This window comes from Pleurodeles waltl, chromosome 4_1 (assembly GCF_031143425.1).
Source record: "Pleurodeles waltl isolate 20211129_DDA chromosome 4_1, aPleWal1.hap1.20221129, whole genome shotgun sequence".
Taxonomy (NCBI): domain Eukaryota; kingdom Metazoa; phylum Chordata; class Amphibia; order Caudata; family Salamandridae; genus Pleurodeles; species Pleurodeles waltl.
This window is the reverse complement of record NC_090442.1, coordinates 133999994-134021900: the sequence shown is the minus strand read 5'-3', so window position 1 is coordinate 134021900 and position 21907 is coordinate 133999994. Positions and strand designations below refer to the sequence as shown.

Genomic DNA, 21907 nt, shown 5'->3' with positions numbered 1-21907 from the left:
GGACTACTCTAAGACTGTGAGTACAAAAACCTGTCCCCCCTGAGCCCCCACAGCGCCGCCTGCAGAGGGAATCCCGAGGCTTCCCCTGACCGCGACTCTTTGAATCCTAAGTCCCGACGCCTGGGAGAGACCCTGCACCCGCAGCCCCCAGGACCTGAAGGACCGGACTTTCACTGGAGAAGTGACCCCCAGGAGTCCCTCTCCCTTGCCCAAGTGGAGGTTTCCCCGAGGAACCCCCCCCTTGCCTGCCTGCAGCGCTGAAGAGATCCCTAGATCTCCCATTGACTTCCATTACAAACCCGACGCTTGTTTCTACACTGCACCCGGCCGCCCCCGCGCTGCTGAGGGTGAAATTTCTGTGTGGGCTTGTGTCCCCCCCGGTGCCCTACAAAACCCCCCTGGTCTGCCCTCCGAAGACGCGGGTACTTACCTGCAAGCAGACCGGAACCGGGGCACCCCCTTCTCTCCATTCTAGCCTATGTGTTTTGGGCACCACTTTGAACTCTGCACCTGACCGGCCCTGAGCTGCTGGTGTGGTGACTTTGGGGTTGCTCTGAACCCCCAACGGTGGGCTACCTTGGACCAAGAACTGAACCCTGTAAGTGTCTTACTTACCTGGTAAAACTAACCAAAACTTACCTCCCCTAGGAACTGTGAAAATTGCACTGTGTCCACTTTTAAAACAGCTATTTGTCAATAACTTGAAAAGTATACATGCAATTTTTATGATTTAAAGTTCCTAAAGTACTTACCTGCAATACCTTTCAAATGAGATATTACATGTAGAATTTGAACCTGTGGTTCTTAAAATAAACTAAGAAAAGATATTTTTCTATACAAAAACCTATTGGCTGGATTTGTCTCTGAGTGTGTGTACCTCATTTATTGTCTATGTGTATGTACAACAAATGCTTAACACTACTCCTTGGATAAGCCTACTGCTCGACCACACTACCACAAAATAGAGCATTAGTATTATCTATTTTTACCACTATTTTACCTCTAAGGGGAACCCTTGGACTCCGTGCATGCTATTCCTTACTTTGAAATAGCACATACAGAGCCAACTTCCTACAGTGTGCATTTATTGTGCTGAGAAGTTTGATACCAAACTTCTCAGTTTTCAGTGTAGCCATTATGGTGCTGTGGAGTTCGTGCAAAATAGACTCCCAGACCATATACTCTTATGGCTACCCTGCACTTACAATGTCTAAGGTTTTGTTTAGACACTGTAGGGGTACCATGCTCATGCACTGGTACCCTCACCTATGGTATAGTGCACCCTGCCTTAGGGCTGTAAGGCCTGCTAGAGGGGTGGCTGACCTATACTTGCATAGGCAGTGAGAGGCTGGCATGGCACCCTGAGGGGAGTGCCATGTCGACTTACTCGTTTTGTTCTCACTAGCACACACAAGCTGGCAAGCAGTGTGTCTGTGCTGAGTGAGAGGTCTCCAGGGTGGCATAAGACATGCTGCAGCCCTTAGAGACCTTCCTTGGCATCCGGGCCCTTGGTACTAGAAGTACCAGTTACAAGGGACTTATCTGGATGCCAGGGTCTGCCAATTGTGGATACAAAAGTACAGGTTAGGGAAAGAACACTGGTGCTGGGGCCTGGTTAGCAGGCCTCAGCACACTTTCAATTGTAAACATAGCATCAGCAAAGGCAAAAAGTCAGGGGGCAACCATGCCAAGGAGGCATTTCCTTACATGATCCACAAGATGTTTCCTTGTATCTAACCCACAGTGGCAATTGATGCACGTTGAGCCATATCCAGTGTTATTTCACACTAAAGGGTGCCTCCAAGTGTTACCAAGCATCACGGCTTGCGCTCTCTGAGACAAAAGATTTGTTTACGGATCCTCAACATTGATTCCATGCGAATCTGCACCAAAGCACTCATGCATTTTTAAGAATGCAACTGGCAAGTGTGAGGAGTTGACCTACTGCCCAGTTTGCCCTGACTGTCTTGAGGACTGCCTGAAGGTGTTTCTCTTCCTGGTAGCAACTTATTGGTGACCTTTGAGACCTTTTTTTAGGCACCTGTGTATTTTATTCATTTTAGGGTAGCAATTTGAACTGTGGTATAGTTGAGAAATCTAACAGGCCCTGAGAAAGGGCCAGGTGAGGAGTAGCCCCCAGTCCATGATAAAAGCTGGTACCTGCACTGAATATTCACGGCTACGTGCGGGGACCCCAGGGCACATTTTCAAATATAGAAAAATAATAATATATATATATATATGTTCGGTGGCATGTGTAGCTGCAGATTCACATGCTGTGCACATCCCGCCATCTGGTGTTGGGCTCGGAGTGTTACAAGTTGTTTTTCTTCGAAGAAGTCTTTTCGAGTCACGAGCCCGAGGGACTCCTCCCATTTCGGCTCCATTGCGCATGGGCGTCGACTCCATCTTAGATTGTTTTTTTTTCCGCCATCGGGTTCGGACGTGTTCCTTTTCGCTCCGTGTTTCGGGTTGGAAAGTTAGTTAGAATCTTGGAAAAATCGTCGGTATTGTTTGCGTTCGGTATCTGGTTAGTTACAACAGATCGACACCGACTTTTGAAGAGCTCCGGTGGCCCTTTGGGGTTTTTTCGATCCCCCGTCGGGGCCTGGTCGGCCCGGCCACGTGTCTCTTCAAGGCTGATGGAACGGACCCCATTCCGCTTCTGCCCAAAATGCCATAACAAGTATCCATATACAGATCAGCATCTGGTCTGTAACTTGTGTTTGTCGCCAGAACACAAGGAATATACTTGTGAAGCCTGTCGAGCGTTTCGGTCCAGGAAGACACTAAGAGACCGAAGAGCAATGAGACTGCAAATGGCGTCGGCGCCGACAGGACAAGAGCGTTTCGATGAGGAGGATGAAGCATTCTCCATCCATGAATCGGACTCGGATGAGATCGATCCCGAAGAAACGCCGAAAACCGTGAGTAAGACGTCGAAACACAAAACTCACGAAAAAACCACTAAAGCCCAGGGGACGCCACCGCCAACAGGCCATGGCTTAACCCGAAAAATAGGTGACCGATCAACGGCACCGAAAAAGGGCAAGCTGGGGGCGAAGTCATCCGACTCCGGTCGAGATACCGCCACACAGCAATCTCGGGCTCGAGATAGTGGCTCCGAGCAGGTTCGGCACCGAGATAGCGGCACTGAAATGGGTCGGCACCGAGAGACCACAACGCCGAAAGGAAAGAAGGTTTCGTCGGAACCGAAAAAAGCAGCCTAAAAGGTTTCGATACCGAAACATCTGGCCTCGGAACCGAAAACCAGTTCCTACACTGAGGAACAAGGACTGTCCACACAAATGAAGACACATAGATTTGGACAGGAAATAGAAACAAGAGAGCCAGACTATACACAAAGAAGGCTCCATATCCAAAAAGAAACAGGGAAGATCAGTACTCTCCCTCCGATTAAAATGAAACGCAAACTTGCCTTTCAGGAAAAAGACAAGCAGCCACAGGCGAAGGTGGCTAAACAAGTAACCCCGCCACCATCTCCACAATGCTCTCCGCAACCATCACCGGTAGCCACTCCACCAATGATGCAATCCCCAACTCATACAGGAATGAGTCAAGATGACCCTGACGCATGGGACCTTTATGACGCACCAGTGTCCGATAATAGTCCTGAATGTTATCGAGCTAGACCGTCACCACCAGAGGATAGTACAGCCTACGCACAGGTGGTGTCGAGAGCAGCGGCATTTCATAATGTCAGCCTGCATGCTGAGCCCATTGAAGACGACTTTCTTTTTAACACACTGTCGTCCACACACAGCCAGTATCAAAGTCTTCCTATGCTACCCGGAATGCTAAAACACTCCAAACAAGTGTTTGAAGAGCCTGTAAAAGGAAGGGCCATTACTCCAAGAGTGGAGAAAAAATATAAACCGCCACCAACAGACCCCGTGTACATCACACAACAGCTAACACCGGACTCAGTTGTTGTAGGGGCTGCGCGCAAAAGAGCGAACTCACATACTTCAGGAGATGCACCACCTCCAGATAAAGAAAGTAGAAAATTCGACACAGCAGGCAAAAGGGTGGCGGCACAGGCAGCAAACCAGTGGCGTATTGCCAATTCACAGGCTTTGTTAGCCAGATACGATAGGGCCCATTGGGACGAAATGCAACACTTTATAGAACATTTGCCCAAAGAGTTCCAAAAGAGAGCGCAACAAGTAGTAGAAGAAGGACAGAGTATCTCCAACAATCAGATACGGTCAGCAATGGATGCTGCAGACACAGCTGCTAGAACTGTCAACACAGCAGTAACAATAAGGAGACATGCATGGCTGCGTACATCAGGATTTAAACCAGAAATACAGCAAGCTGTGCTGAATATGCCATTCAACGGACAGCAGATGTTTGGGCCGGAAGTGGACACTGCGATCGAAAAACTTAGACACTGACACGGCCAAAGCCATGGGCGCACTCCACTCCCCACAGGGCAGAGGCACATTTCGAAAGACACAGTTTAGAGGGGGTTTCGAGGACAAAGCATGGAACCCACAACCTCACAGACAAGACCCACTTACTAGAGCCAGTATCAGCGGGGAAGTTTTCGGGGACAATATAAAGGGGGACAATTCCAAAAGAACAGAGGAAAGTTCCAAAGTCCCAAAACTCCTCAAAACAAACAGTGACTTCCAAGTCACACATCCCCAACACATAACATCTGTGGGGGGGAGACTAATCAAATTTTACAAACATTGGGAGGAAATAACAACCGACACTTGGGTCCTAGCAATTATCCAGCATGGTTATTGCATAGAATTTCTCAAATTCCCTCCAAACGTCCCACCGAAAACACACAATATGTCAAAACAACATATAGATCTTCTAGGACTAGAGGTTCAGGCATTGCTACTAAAAGAAGCAATTTAATTATTACCAAAACACCAGAAAGGAACAGGAGTTTACTCTCTGTACTTTCTCATACCCAAAAAAGACAAGAGTCTGAGACCTATATTAGATCTCCGAACATTAAATACCTACATCAAATCAGATCATTTTCACATGGTAACATTACAAGACGTAATTCCACTACTCAAACAACAAGACTACATGACAACACTAGACCTAAAGGATGCATATTTCCATATACCGATACATCCTTCACACAGAAAGTACTTAAGGTTTGTATTCCAGGGGATACATTACCATTTCAAGGTGTTGCCATTCGGAATTACAACTGCACCAAGAGTTTTTACAAAGTGCCTGCCAGTCGTAGCTGCACATATCAGAAGGCAGCAAATAGATGACGATTGGTTAATCAAAACCAACACGCTAGAAAAATGTTCACAACACACAAAGTATGTCATAGAAACCCTCCACAAACTAGGTTTCTCAATCAACTACACAAAGTCACACCTTATACCGTGTCAAACACAGCAATACTTAGGGGCGACAATCAACACAGCAAAAGGGATTGCCACTCCAAGTCCACAAAGGGTTCAGGCATTTCACAATGTAATACAGGCCATGTATCCAAAACAAAAAATACAAGTCAAAATGGTGATGAAACTCCTAGGCATGATGTCCTCATGCATAGCCATTGTTCCAAACGCAAGGTTGCACATGCGGCCCTTTCAACAGTTCCTAGCATCACAGTGGTCACAGGCACAGGGTCAACTTCTAGATCTGGTGTTGGTAGACCGCCAAACATACACCTCGCTTCAATGGTGGAACAGTATAAATTTAAACAAAGGGCGGCCTTTCCAAGACCCAGTGCCACAATATGTAATAACGACAGATGCCTCCATGATAGGGTGGGGAGCACACCTCAATCAATACAGCATCCAAGGACAATGGGACACTCACCAAAAACAGTTTCACATAAATCACTTAGAACTATTAGCAGTATTTCTAGCGCTGAAAGCATTTCAACCCATAATAAGCCACAAACACATTCTTGTCAAAACAGACAACATGACAACGATGTATTACCTAAACAAACAGGGAGGGACACACTCAACACAGTTGTGTCTCCTGGCACAAAAAATATAGCATTGGGCGATTCACAACCACATTTGCCTAATAGCACAATTTATTCCAGGAATTCAGAATCGGTTAGCAGACAATCTCTCTCGGGATCACCAGCAGATCCACGAATGGGAGATTCACCCCCAAATACTGAATACTTACTTCCAGAGTTGGGGAACACCACAAATAGATCTATTTGCAACAAAGGAAAACGCAAAATGCCAAAACTTCGCATCCAGGTACCCACAAGATCAGTCTCAGGGCAATGCGTTATGGATGAGTTGGTCAGGGATATTTGCTTACGCTTTTCCCCCCTCTCCCACTCCTTCCATATCTAGTAAACAAGTTGAGTCAAAACAAACTCAAACTCATACTAATAGCACCAACATGGGCAAGACAACCTTGGTACACAACACTACTAGACCTTTCAGTAGTGCCCCATGTCAAACTACCAAACATACCAGATCTGTTAACGCAACACAAACAACAGATCAGACACCCAAATCCAGCATCTCTGAATCTAGCAATCAGGCTCCTGAAGTCCTAGAGTTCGGACACTTAGACCTTACACATGAATGTATGGAGGTCATAAAACAAGCTAGGAAACCTACCACTAGACATTGCTACGCAAATAAGTGGAAAAGATTTGTTTATTACTGCCATAATAAATTCAACCCTTACACGCATCTGCCAAAGACATCGTAGGATACTTACTACATTTGCAAAAGTCAAAGCTAGCTTTTTCTTCCATTAAGATACATCTTACAGCAATTTCAGCTTACCTGCAAATTACGCACTCAACTTCTCTATTTAGGATACCAGTCATAAAAGCATTTATGGAAGGTCTAAAGAGAATTATACCACCAAGAACACCACCAGTTCCTTCATGGAACCTCAACATTGTCTTAACACGACTCATGGGTCCACCTTTTGAGCCCATGCACTCTTGTGAAATGCAATACTTAACATGGAAAGTTGCATTTTTAATTGCCATCACATCTCTAAGAAGAGTAAGTGAGATTCAAGCATTTACCATACAAGAACCATTTATTCAAATACACAAGCATAAAGTAGTTCTACGAACAAATCCTAAATTTTTACCAAAAGTCATATCACCGTTCCACTTAAATCAAACAGTAGAATTACCAGTGTTCTTCCCACAGCCAGACTCTGTAGCTGAAAGAGCACTACATACATTAGACCTCAAAAGAGCGTTAATGTACTACATTGACAGAACAAAACTAATTCGAAAAACAAAACAATTATTTACTGCTTTCCAAAAACCTCATACAGGAAATCCAATTTCTAAACAAGGCATTGCTAGATGGATAGTTAAGTGCATTCAAACCTGTTATCTTAAAGCAAAAAGAGATCTGCCTATTACACCAAAGGCACACTCAACTAGAAAGAAAGGGGCTACCATGGCCTTTCTAGGAAATATTCCAATGACCAAAATATGTAAAGCAGCTACATGGTCTACGCCTCATACATTTACCAAACACTTCTGTGTAGATGTGCTAACGGCACAACAAGCCACAGTAGGCCAAGCAGTACTACGAACATTGTTTCAAACAACTTCAACTCCTACAGGCTGAACCACCGCTTTTGGGGAGATAACTGCTTACTAGTCTATGCACAGCATGTGTATCTGCAGCTACACATGCCACCGAACGGAAAATGTCACTTACCCAGTGTACATCTGTTCGTGGCATTAGTCGCTGCAGATTCACATGCGCCCACCCGCCTCCCCGGGAGCCTGTAGCCGTTTAGAAGTTGATCTTGAACATCTGTATATTTGTAAATATATTACTTTAAACTACATTATGTACATTACTCCATTGCATGGGCGCTATTACTAGCATACACAACTCCTACCTCACCCTCTGCGGGGGAAAACAATCTAAGATGGAGTCGACGCCCATGCGCAATGGAGCCGAAATGGGAGGAGTCCCTCGGTCTCGTGACTCGAAAAGACTTCTTCGAAGAAAAACAACTTGTAACACTCCGAGCCCAACACCAGATGGCGGGATGTGCACAGCATGTGAATCTGCAGCGCCTAATGCCACGAACAGATGTACACTGGGTAAGTGACATTTTCCATATATATATAAGCATAAACATCTTTCATCCAGAAATTTTATAAACCTATATATTTAATACATACATGCAGCCTATAGTAAAGGTTAAAAATGCCTAATTTACGTTGTTTTTCTTCAATAAACATTTCACCAGACTCAAGAATTTCTGTAAATCAGAAAAGAAAGAGCAAGGAGTGCAAACCCAGCCTTTATCGAAGAGAAAACTGCAAGGAAATGCACAGGCATTGTTAGCCAATAGGCTGCATTAAAGTATAACCAAAGAATACTGGCACTGTGCCTTTAAGACCTCCAGGACCTCCTGTATCCCATCGTGCCCCAAAGATAGAATTTGGGTGTAAGGAAATGCCTCCTTGGCATGGTTGCCCCCTGACTTTTTGCCTTTGCTGATGCTATGTTTACAATTGAAAGTGTGCTGAGGCCTGCTAACCAGGCCCCAGCACCAGTGTTCTTTCCCTAACCTGTACTTTTGTATCCACAATTGGCAGACCCTGGCATCCAGATAAGTCCCTTGTAACTGGTACTTCTAGTACCAAGGGCCCTGATGCCAAGGAAGGTCTCTAAGGGCTGCAGCATGTCTTATGCCACCCTGGAGACCTCTCACTCAGCACAGACACACTGCTTGCCAGCTTGTGTGTGCTAGTGAGGACAAAACGAGTAAGTCGACATGGCACTCCCCTCAGGGTGCCATGCCAGCCTCTCACTGCCTATGCAGTATAGGTAAGACACCCCTCTAGCAGGCCTTACAGCCCTAAGGCAGGGTGCACTATACCATAGGTGAGGGTACCAGTGCATGAGCATGGTACCCCTACAGTGTCTAAACAAAACCTTAGACATTGTAACTGCAGGGTAGCCATAAGAGTATATGGTCTGGGAGTTTGTCAAACACGAACTCCACAGCACCATAATGGCTACACTGAAAACTGGGAAGTTTGGTATCAAACTTCTCAGCACAATAAATGCACACTGATGCCAGTGTACATTTTATTGCAAAATACACCCCAGAGGGCACCTTAGAGGTGCCCCCTGAAACTTAACCGACTGTCTGTGTAGGCTGACTAGTTCCAGCAGCCTGCCACACTAGAGACATGTTGCTGGCCCCATGGGGAGAGTGCCTTTGTCACTCTGAGGCCAGTAACAAAGCCTGCACTGGGTGGAGATGCTAACACCTCCCCCAGGCAGGAGCTGTAACACCTGGCGGTGAGCCTCAAAGGCTCACCCCTTTGTCACAGCACAGCAGGGCACTCCAGCTTAGTGGAGTTGCCCGCCCCCTCCGGCCACGGCCCCCACTTTTGGCGGCAAGGCTGGAGGGAACAAAGAAAGCAACAAGGAGTCGTCACTGGCCAGTCAGGACAGCCCCTAAGGTGTCCTGAGCTGAGGTGACTCTAACTTTTAGAAATCCTCCATCTTGCAGATGGAGGATTCCCCCAATAGGATTAGGGATGTGACCCCCTCCCCTTGGGAGGAGGCACAAAGAGGGTGTACCCACCCTCAGGGCTAGTAGCCATTGGCTACTAACCCCCCAGACCTAAACACGCCCTTAAATTTAGTATTTAAGGGCTCTCCCTGAACCTAGAAACTAGATTCCTGCAACAACAAGAAGGACTGTCTAGCTGAAAACCCCTGCAGAGGAAGACCAGAAGACAACAACTGCCTTGGCTCCAGAAACTCACCGGCCTGTTTCCTGCCTTCCAAAGAACTCTGCTCCAGCGACGCCTTCCAAAGGGACCAGCGACCTCTGAATCCTCTGAGGACTGCCCTGCTTCGACGACGACAAGAAACTCCCGAGGACAGCGGACCTGCTCCAAAAAGACTGCAACTTTATCCAAAGGAGCAGCTTTAAAGAACCCTGCAATCTTCCCGCAAGAAGCGTGAGACTTGCAACACTGCACCCGGCGACCCCGACTCGGCTGGTGGAGAACCAACACCTCAGGGAGGACCCCCGGACTACTCTACGACTGTGAGTACCAAAACCTGTCCCCCATGATCCCACACAGCGCCGCCTGCAGAGGGAATCCCGAGGCTTCCCCTGACCGCGACTCTCTGAAACCTAAGTCTCGACGCCTGGAAAAGACCCTGCACCCGCAGCCCCCAGGACCTGAAGGACCGGACTTTCACTGCAGAAGTGACCCCCCAGGAGTCCCTCTCCCTTGCCCAAGTGGAGGTTTCCCCGAGGAAGCCCCCCCTTGCCTGCCTGCAGCGCTGAAGAGATCCCTTGATCTCTCATTGACTTCCATTTCGAACCCGACGCTTGTTCTAACACTGCACCCGGCCGCCCCCGCGCCGCTGAGGGTGAAATTTCTGTGTGGGCTTGTGTCCCCCCCCCCCGGTGCCCTACAAAACCCCCCTGGTCTGCCCCCCGAAGACGCGGGTACTTACCTGCTGGCAGACTGGAACCGGGGCACCCCCTTCTCTCCATTGGAGCCTATGCGTTTTGGGCACCACTTTGAACTCTGCACCTGACCGGCCCTGAGCTGCTGGTGTGGTAACTATGGGGTTGCTCTGAACCCCCAACGGTGGGCTACCTTGGACCAAGAACTGAACCCTGTAAGTGTCTTACTTACCTGGTAAAACTAACAAAAACTTACCTCCCCCAGGAACTGTGAAAATTGCACTAAGTGTCCACTTTTAAAATAGCTATTTGTGAATAACTTGAAAAGTATACATGCAATTGAAATGATTCAAAGTTCCTAATGTACTTACCTGCAATACCTTTCAAACAAGATATTACATGTTAAATTTGAACCTGTGGTTCTTAAAATAAACTAAGAAAAGATATGTTTCTATAACAAAACCTATTGGCTGGATTTGTCTCTGAGTGTGTGTACCTCATTTATTGTCTATGTGTATGTACAACAAATGCTTAACACTACTCCTTGGATAAGCCTACTGCTCGACCACACTACCACAAAATAGAGCATTAGTATTATCTCTTTTTACCACTATTTTACCTCTAAGGGGAACCCTTGGACTCTGTGCATGCTATTCCTTACTTTGAAATAGCACATACAGAGCCAACTTCCTACATATCTCCATTGACATTGTTGGTTCTGTAGATCAATCTTGAGAAATCCATCCGAGTCTCATCTCAGCAGATATACTACCTTGGTGCGACACGGGACACAAAGGTCGCAAAAGTGTGTCATTCGCAGGAGAGACTATCGTCAGTTGCAAGGAAGTGTGCCAACATCCTTCACACCCCGCATCCATCAGCCAGACAAGTGGCATCCCTTCTGGGATCCATTTCATCATGTATCTACATTGTCCCCAGTTGCAGGCTACACAGACCTTTCCAGCAGAATCTAGAGAATCATTGGGATCAATTCACGAACGATTGGTACACCGAAATCGCCGTGTCTCGATTGTTCCTTTTCACCAGAACACTTCTACCCGGACAATCATCACAGATGCGTCTCTCCAGAGCTGGGGTGCTCAAATGGGTACCTTGCAGACACAGGACCTGTGGTCGTCCAAGGATCAACAATACCACATCAACATGCTGGAGCCAGCTCTCAAGTCTTTCTACCTCTCCATCCAAACCAGTGTGCTCCTCATCCAAATGGGCAGCATGACAACAATGCACTACCTGAACAAAACAAGCATTTTCAATGCAACTGGTTTCACGTTTGTTCGAGTTAGAGCGATTAGCGTTGTAAAGCAAAAAAAAACATGCAGAGCGATCGCGCTGCATGGAAAATAAAGAGATAAAGTAGTCCGGACCCCAGGATGAAAAACATCGAGCCTCATATGTTTTTAGTACTTTACCGGTGCTGTGTAGGTGGGCTAAACACCGGAAAAGGCATGACGTATGCATGCCTTTCACAAATGAAAGCAAGCGGATTTTAAAAGGCAAGCCCACTTCACCAATGTAAGTGACTAACATGGCATGGGCGTGGTTTGAAGCCCAAAGAGATAACAGAATGGACGGAGTGCTTTGCACTCGCCCATAAAAAGGGGGCACACACTCCCACCTCCTATCCCTGGCAGTGCAGGCCATCTGACACTGGCTCATAGCGAGGAAGTTGACCATCTTGGTGAGTCATCTGCCCGGAGTCCAGAGCATGAAGGCGGACTCTCTAAGCTGAAACTTGGCAGGCTCATGACTGGATACTACACGACAATGACATACAATATTTTTCAGGAATGGGGGTAGCCTCAAGTAGACCTGTTTGCAGATGAAACAAACTGAAAATGCCCAGACTTCGCATCCAGGTTCTACCAACTGGGAACAAAGCAGAATGCCCTTTTGAGAAACTGGTCAGGGACATTTCTTTTGGCATTTCCACCCATTCCTCTGACATCAACAGTCAACAACAAACTATACAGAGCCAAGATCAGAATGATCCTGATAGCCCCAGAATGGCCCCTTCAGTGGTGGTACCCAGATCTTCCCCACCTATTGTAAAGACCACACAGGAGACTGCTGTGCAGACCAGATCGCCTATACAAGTTCGGAGGGAAGATATTCCACCCCAACCTTCCTTTGCATAGCTTAACAGTATGACTCCTGACTTCCTACAGTATGGACAATTAGGACTTCCTTAGGAATGCACAAACATCCTCGGGGAGTAGAAAAGACCATCGACCACTCGTTGTTACTCTTTCAAATGCAAGAGGGTCTACATGTGGTATATTCGGAATCATTTCAACCCAATCCTAGGCCAGGAGGAGGTAGTATTACCCTGTCTCCTCCATGTAGCCAAGTCCGGTTCACAATTTTCCTTTGTTAAGGTGAATCTTGCAGCAATTATTCTTTATAGAAAATTGCCTCCTCATGGTCATTTTTCCAAATACCTGTAGTTCGATTTCCTAGAAGGAATAAAAAAAAAAAAAAAAAGTGTTCCCACCTGGATGTTACCCCCTATCCTCCTTGGGAGTTGAATTTGGTACTTTCAAAAACTCATGGGTCCACTTTTGAACCTATACATAAGGCTTCCTTGCAGCACATTACCTGCTTTTCTTGTCGCTATAAATTTGGCACACAGACTCATGCTAAATACAGTCTCTGTGCCAAAGAGCCTTACACAATGTGCCATGCAAACAGGGTAGTGATGAGATCTCACCCTAGTTTTCTTCCCATGGTGGTGTCTGATTTCCACATTAACCAAGCAATTTCACTCCCTACCCTCTTTCCTAATCTGTCCACACCAGCGGAAACAGCGCAAGACTCTTTAGTCTTGTCCAGATAAAACTTCAGTACTCTTCAGATCTAAAGACATCAGTTGGTCTTATCACCTGTTTGTGACTATGGCTCTATGAGATCAGGCATCAGCTCCTCTAAGCAATACATTTCCAGATTACTAGTTTCTTGCATTATGTTTACTTACCAGTGGGTCAACAACCAATTACCTGCCAGGCCCAAAACTCCCTCTACAAGGGGCAAGGTGGCAACAACAGCCTTACTAAAGAATGTCTCCATCTCCGAAATCTGCAAAGCTGCTACTTGGAGATCGGTGCATACCTTCATAAGGCATTACTGTCTAGATTTAGATACTAAGACAGACACCCAAGTAGGGCAGGCCCCCTTAAGAAACCTCTTTAAATAAACATGTCAGCTGTTTTTGCTTGCTCCTGCTTCGTCCGCAGGGGTTCGGGTGGGCTTGTTACTCTATTCACTGCCTGTGACTTTCATGAGGATACCCTGGAAGAGAACGATAAGTTATCTACCTGTAATGCCAGTTCTCTTCCAGGGGAATCCTCATCAAAGTCATGAGCAACCCACTCACCTAACCGTACAAATCTTTCATACTGCAGTTAATAGTATTCTGTTCTGCATATCACTGTAAAAATGTTCTAACCTGTTGCCTTTTGGGCATGATGGGATACTGGAGGTCCTTTAAGTGTTAAAGGCACAGTGGCAGTATTCTTTGGTTATGCTTTAATGCAGACTATTAGCTAACAATGCCTGTGCATTTCCCTGCAGTTTTCTTTCCAATAAAGGCGGAGTTAGAACTCTCTTCTTTCTTTTCTGATTTACAGAAATTCTGGAGTCTAATGAAATGTTTATTATAGAAAAACCTTTTTAGCTTTTAATAAAGGCTGCATACATGTATGTGTGTGTATATATGTGTAAATGTTCATAACATTTTTGGGTAAATGTTTTTAATGCTGCACATATATATTTTAAAATGTGCTCTGGGGTCCTCGCACGTAGGCAGGATTGTTCAGTGCTTATGACTTCGACAAGGATTCCCCCGGAAGAGAACTAGGATTACAGGTAAGTAATTTATCCATTTTGCTGTTGACGTACACCCATCCGTTGTGATTTCAGTCATTCTTTTTCTGTTAAATGGGATCGACGGGGAGGTAGCAAAGATGTTCCACATTTTTTTGGGGCTCATTTGCACATATCTATTTTGTTTGTTATGCCTGCGAGTTCTTAGTAACTTCCCTCATACTCATAGCAGCGTGACTTCCTCTCACATAAGTCTTTTCTTTCTGATGTTAAAATTCAGTTTATTAGCCTGCATGTTTGATTCATCTCACTGTTCATTTTACAAATACTACTGTCCTTGTGGACACACTTACATTTCCTCTCCTTAAAAAAGGAACTAGTATGACACATCACGTTTGCTGTAAGTATTTCATTTTTATGCACAAGTCAAAAGCGCTTTGAAATAAATTTGCCATGAGTAAAAAGCTGCAAATATATTGGATCTTGCTCAGTCCTTTCTCTGCTTCAGCAAAAGCATTACTGATAGATCTCTGCGAGCGACCAGTTTCCCATATTTTTCACATGGAAAACATTCCCGAAATCCCTCCTACATGGTTTGCATGATTTTTCATTTGCCCTTTTTCTAGAGCTGTAAAGCCCCAGGTTTGTATCCATTTTATGTACCCAAGTGTCACCTTTTGTCACAAGGCTATGCACTTGCCTTCAACGACACGGATACATGATGTAACGCTTTGCTCTTCATTTATCCATCCATTCGAATGTACATCCTAATAATCCCTTGGCTCATCATGCAGTATGGCTGACCGCATTAGCACTGCTTGGTACATGTCTGTAGTGTAATGCACATTGGTCTGTTCTGTTTGCGAAAATGAAGCAAAATGGGAGCTGCAAGTTTCAGCCCACCCTCCAAATTAAAAAATATAGAAGCTAGATGGTAGCATTCCGCTTCCCCCTTATTTACTGCTGCTTAGACTAAGGTTTCCCTTTGCACAGGGCATGGACTTAGTTCAAGTTTATGACCAAACCCCAGACTCTTCATTACTGATGTTAAAATCATTAGATTTTGCTCTGTTTCTTGACCAGAAGTGTGATTTTCTTATGTTATAATCGGTTGCATTCATTATCCTTCACTTTGTCTGACAAGTTCTCCTTTGGTTGCTGACTCCTACGTTTTGCTCTTATGCCTATGGTAGTTTAATGGGCTTTGTGGAGTGGCTTATTGCGTTTGTACCGCTTTATGTTCACCCCCTTGTTTTTTTATCATAGTCATTGCTGCATTTCAATGTCATGATTGAAGTTTATAGAATATATGCAGAATTGAGGTTTGTTGATGATACTAATGTACTGTTTAAAATGTAAGGTATTGCATTCAATAAATCTTCAGTTTAATTATGGCTATGTTTATTTTCCCCAACTAAGGAGGAGAGCAATAAACCAGTGAAATCTCAGGGTTTGCTTGGGCCTTGCCCAGTCACCTCGTCTCGACATGAAAGAAGGTCGGCTCGGCACTCCAGAAGAAGAGAACGGAAGCTCCGGGACGAAGCCAGCAAGACTCCATCTAACCTAGACATCCTGGAGCTACACACCAGAGAGGTGCTGAAGCGATTGGAGATGCCATCCTGGGAAGAGGCAAGTACCTTACAATGCTGTGGCCTTCTGTCGCATCCAAACTGATAAAAGAAGCAAGTAGAGTGCTTTCTCAACAAAACCATTTTGTACTTAGTTTGGAACGCCAACTTGCTTTTAAGGGCTGAATGCTTCACTTCAAAGAGCACAAAATGTGAACAGTTGAAAATCAAAGCACTAAAGCAAGCAAAAATAGTAGCAAACTCACTGAGAGGGCACATCAGCTTTATTTTCAGGCCTTTGTTTGTGGTAGGTAGTATTGAAAATGGAAAACAAATAAGCACCAAGATAGCACCTTATTGGCAGTTATTCATTGTTTTCTTACCTTGAAATAGACTATCTGCAGATCCTAATCCCCAACCTTACCAGTGTTGGCCTGGGCCGTAGACCCTTATGAAGTATTTTCCTGGGGTCCCAAAGTCACTGGGCATCAGTTGGAACAATGGAGGTCCACATTACTGTTTCACTCAACTAGATAACTAGTTACCTGATTTTAAGGTAGTGGAGAGAAGCAGTCAAAGACTTACTCCAGGATGTAGAATAGAAATAAGAAACTCAGAATGTATGATGATGCCATACATGACACAATGAATAAATAGCTATGGTGTTCTTAACTTACGATGAAAATATTAGGCTTAGGTGTTCGCTACTTGTTTTTGGTAGAAATCTCAAGGTATGATGAGTCCACCCTTAGTTGGCAGTTTGCATGGGCATTAGCTCCATTGTTGGACTGTTTTTCTCTGCCATCTGTTTTGGACATGTTTCAAAGCGGCTCCTGGATTCTATTCCTTTTGAAGTTTGATGCTACCACAGCCCGATCTTTTTCTATCCAGTCATCATTAAAAACCCTCTTCGGTTGTTCCTTCTTCTTCCTTGATGTGATTTCTGATCCTGTGGTGTCCATGCCCCAATCAGCTATTTACCAGCTTTAAGGACCCTGGAGAATGAAGAGGTGTAGGGGTTGATGGACTGACCACACTTATAAATATTCCCATGGCGCCACACAAAATATTCCTGAATTGTCACGCGGCGTCTGTAATTTGTGTCTTTTTTGACCTGGAACACAACTACACCCACTATGCCTCCTGCCTCACCTTCAAGAGCCAAAAGACCTTCGATAGCACATGTTGGGATTTACAATAAACACAACCAAATTCTACCTCGAGTACTTTCAGATTCTGCCCTCAAATCAATCATTGGCAAAAAGCCTACCCCAGACGAGCCAGAGTTTGTCTGTTTTTCAGCCACGTTGGTCTTTTACAGACCAGTAGTGCATCTCCTAGAGATGATGGCTGTCTGCATAGCCATAGTCCCTCATTCTAGGCTACACCTGTGTCCTCTCCAGCAGTGCCTATCGGCAACATGATCACAGGTAGTAGAGGGTTGTTGGGAAGATCTAGTGTTAATATGGGCCAGATATCACTCTCAGCAGTGGTGGAGCAGCAACAACCTCTTGCTCAGTGGTCCTTCATGAACCCTACTCTTGAGGCGATGTCATGGGTGCCTCACTTTCAGGAAGATTTGACAATTCAGGGCTTGTGGTCACTGCATCAGCAGGGCCTACACATCAATCACCAGCAGCTTTTACCCATCCAGCTAGCTCTCAAAGCCTTCCTTTGTGTCATCTGACGAAAAGTGGTCCTTATTAAATATGATCACAGTGCATTACCTATTCAAGTAGAGCGGCAGACAGTCCTCGCAGCTATCCGCACTAGCGCAAAATATTTGGCACTGGGCTATTCACCATCGGAAACGCCTCCTGGAATAGTACCTCTTGTGAGTGGACTTCGCAGACCTGCTCAGCAGGATGCAGCAACAAGTCCACAAATGGGAACTCCACCTGCTAGCCCGATCTGTTTGCCATCATGCACCATGCCAAAATGTCACCGTCATGTTTCCACACCCTCAGTCCATGGACAGTGCTCAATGGATGAGTTGGTCAGGGATATTTACCTACGATTTTTCTCCTCTCCGGCTCCTCCAGTACATAGTCATGAAGCTTCGCTAAAACTCAGTCATCCTGGTGGCTCTCACATGGCCCTGATAACCCTGGTCCCTTTACAAGATGACTGCTGTACTTGATGTGAAGCTTCCCAGCAGGCTGGATCTTCTCACACAGGATGAAAGCATGACCAAACTCCTAGATCCTAGGCAGCTCAATCTAATAGATTTGGCACCTGAAGTCCTACTGTTTGGTTACATCAATCTCCCTCAAGAATGCATGGACATGCCAAAGGAAGCATGAAGGCTCACTACACCTGCCTTTTACTCTAAAAGTGTAAAGGTTTGTCCACTATTGCATTACAAAATGCTTGGACCCTCTCACCACAGTGGTTCAGGAGATTGTCAGTTACCTTATTTACTTATTGAAATTAAATTTAGTTTACACTTCTGTATACCTTAACTTGACAAAATAGCAGCCTACATGCAAAAAAAGGGAACACATGTCTTTGTGTAGGATTCCTGTCATCAATGCTTTCATGGAGGGGCTTAAATCGGTCATCCCACCTAAAGTACCTCCTTCCTCAGTCTAGAACCATAAGAGAGTTCTTACTAGGCTTATGGACCCTTCTTTTGAACCACTACTCTCATACGCCTTACAGTTTGTCCTGCAAGCTACAGGCCCTCACCTTTCTTTCAGATCCATACTGACAATCGTCCTTAGGACCAACCCCTAGTGAACTCCCTGTCTTTTTCCCTTAGCCAGACTCTGTAGCAGAAGAAGGGCTTCACATCAATGATGTAAAACGCCCTTATGTACTACAGTGATAATACCAAGACGCGGAACACAGCCACTTTTGATTGCATTTGCTAAACCCCACAAAGGTCACTCTCTATCAGAAGTGAATAAAACCAGGTGGATTGTCAAGTGCATCCAAACCTGCTACCTCCAAGCCAGGATAATATTGCCTACTAGACCCAGGCAACATTCTATTGGTAAGATAGGAGCCACTGTGGGTGTTTCTGGATATCATTCCTACAGTTGACATTTTCAAGGCAACTGCATGGTTCACTCCAAACATTCACTAAACACTACTGTGTGGAAGTCTTAGCTAGTCGGCAAGCCAAAGTTGGTTACATGGTTCTAAGGACTTTTTTTCAAACATTTGCACCCTCCACTAGCTTATCACCACTTGAGGATGCCCTATTTTATAACCTTCATAGAGCATGTGCATCTACAGCCACACAAGCTATGAAAGGAAAATGTTCCATCCTGAGCGCCTCCTATGCTTTGTGGTGTCTGCTGTTGTGGCCTGGTAAGCGTGAAGTATCTAGCCAAAAGTCAAGTCTTTGTTTTGAAGTATTTGGGCAGAATTACTTCAAAGGGCAGTGTAGTGGTTCTTAAAGTTTCAGTTGCACTAGTTTACTTTCTGTGGTACTGAGTAATGTGCTCTGTAATTTTTAACTTAACCATGAACTTGCAGGGGTATGCAGCTCACCTGCTGCTTACCATTTTTAGGGTCGATCCTGCTTTGCATGCGCTCGCGCATGCGTATAGCAGGGAGACTCTTTAGTATTTAGAAAAGGGCTCCGAGCCCTGTCAACTTCACGTCAGTGCTTTTTATTGGTTCGTGGGCTTCCCTAATTAAATCGGCTTGCTTTCATTAGTCGAAGGCACGCATAGGTCATGCGTTTTCCGGTGGCTAGCTCCTCGAGCGCAGCGACCACGTACAGAAAACATGCGAGGCTCGCTGTTTTCCATCGGGCTGGTGGACTTTTTTTTAAAACTAATTTACGAGCCCGATCTCGCTTGGCAGAAGTCGAGCGCTTTCCCTACTTGATTTCACTTTTTCGGGTTACGTGCATAAATGCACTTTTGCCCTATAGGTGAAAAGTCGGGTTAGGAGTTTACAACGCGATCGGCTCTAACACGAGCAAACGCGAGACCCGATGCATTGTAAATGCTTGTTTGGCTTTATTGTTAATCATTTGTTTGCTTGTTATTTGATGCTTTCCCTTGTCTATCTTGTGTTTGTCCTTTTCATGGAACATAACCTCTTTGATTGGCTGTATCGTTCTATTGCTCACTTTTAGGGAATGTTTTTCTTTTTGGTTAAATGCACAATACGAATGCATGTTTTCCAGCTCCCTCCTTTGTGAGCTCCCACACCAAATGCCCACCCCTTATGATCTCTGTTGCTCTCACAAGTGTGCTGCTCTCACATACTTTCCTTGACCCTTGCGCTCTGTTGCTCTTGCCCCACGGATGCTTTTACCCATACACTGCTCTTCCCTTAATTAGCTTCTCCCTGCCCACACGGTTGCTGTCATTCGTGCTTCTCCCCTCGTCTGTTATACAATCACGATTCTTTCTCTGCCCTGTGTTCCTGCTGCTCTCTCCCGCACCTGCTCCTCCATTGCTGCAGTCTTTTATTTTTTATTTTTTATAAATTGCACTTTCGTGCTCTGTCTTCCCACGCATACCCCCCACTGACATTGTACAGCATTGCCAAAAGACATTAGAAAATCCATTTTGTCCCAAAAGTGGGACATCCTGGCTTTGCCAATGCTTGCTGTCCTGTTATCTTTTTTCCACCTACTGAAAATAGGACTGAATGATATATATGTTTGAGTTGGGGATATTTAGCTCCATTTCTGTCTACTCGTTGGTAATGAGAGACAAATTAAGAGCCATACCCTAGTCCCCATAAACAATATTTGGGATTTAACACTTGAAGTAATCAAATTATGCATTGTTTTTTCTTCATACATTGCAATTATCAACCTGTAGTTCTGGAGAGGTAACATTTTAGTTAAAATAAAATTAAAAATTAAAACTAAAATAAAAAGCGACCTGCCATGCCTCCATCAGAATCTAACTAACCAATGCTTAAGTATACTTGTTTCAGTGGCCCCTCATGTACTAGTTAAGAGCAACATAACAAGGTGCCAGTCTCCCATTGCATTTGGTTGGGGGAATATAGTTGCACTGTTTGTCCTGGCCCTGGGACTTTGAATAGAAGCAAGTGCAGTATTTGTGCACATTTATGGAGTAAGAGAGCAGTTAGTGTGAATGCTTCTGCTCTCATGTTAGCTGCAAAGTGCACGGATGCCTGGAAAGTCCTAGGTAAGCTTGCTGGTTTCTTTAAGCTAGAATCCCAAGGTTGTCACTAATGTATTGAATGAAATTTTTTTTTTTTTTTTTTTTTTACTACTTTGGTTGCAGCATTCAGAATCTTGTGTCATATTTAACTTGTTTTTTTTAAAATGAATTACCTTGTTGCTTTCTTTTATTAGGACTTGGCAAATTCAAAACTGATAGGGAAGTTTAACAGGCCTCTACTGCCTTCAACTATGCCCGATCAAACGTTGCAGGGCAATGACCTTCGTTTGCTGTTGTCAAATGGAAAGATAATACGGTTAGTAGAGAATTTCATTGCTGGTGATTTGAAAATGCATGAAAAACACGGCTTGTGTACATGGAAATTGTGTGTCCCAGCATATTTTCTGAACCTCTTAGATGTCCCTAAGCAATAACAAACACAAATGTGGCAGCAGCTGTGAATTAATAGACTTGGTGAGAACTCTGATCTTTTCCTGGCCATTCTTCAAGCCCCCTCCTGCCTACAGCCCAATTTCAAGTTATTCTGTGACAAATAGCACAACCCTTTTTCATGTGCAATACCAGTACTATTTAACTCAGTAAAGTGTTGTGTACAAATTTAATTTGAAAGTTGTAGTAAGAGCTACAGCCTTTACAAAATATGCAGCAAATAATCTAGTATTGCTCAACTTGCACCAAGACTAATTTAAACCCCAACTTCCAATCATTGCAAAGCTGCTGTTTCACCCTAGAAAACGGACCTTGGCTCAGGGAGCGCCTCACCAATAAAATCAAGAAATCCTAGATCCAGCTTTCTCTAGTAAAGACATTGTAACAATTCCTCTCAGACAGCGACTTCAGAACCGACGTCTATGCTCTCATATTCTCATGTGGTTCTGGCAGAGCCTTCCCAAAGTCAACATTCGCTACTTTCTCCCTTAAGGACCTACAAAATTCATAGCACACCATATCAAT

The 21907-nt window shown here is 44.9% G+C and overlaps 1 protein-coding gene across 2 annotated transcripts in view; it reads left to right on the top strand.

Annotated features, from left to right (window-relative positions):
* Positions 1 to 21907, top strand: part of KDM7A (lysine demethylase 7A) — a 354974-nt gene that overhangs the window by 199946 nt on the left and 133121 nt on the right. For both annotated transcript variants that reach the window (XM_069227885.1, XM_069227884.1), the window contains exons 12-13: positions 15682 to 15891; positions 21127 to 21248. In XM_069227885.1, coding sequence (XP_069083986.1) covers positions 15682 to 15891; positions 21127 to 21248 — 332 coding nt within the window. The remainder of the gene's footprint in view (positions 1 to 15681; positions 15892 to 21126; positions 21249 to 21907) is intronic.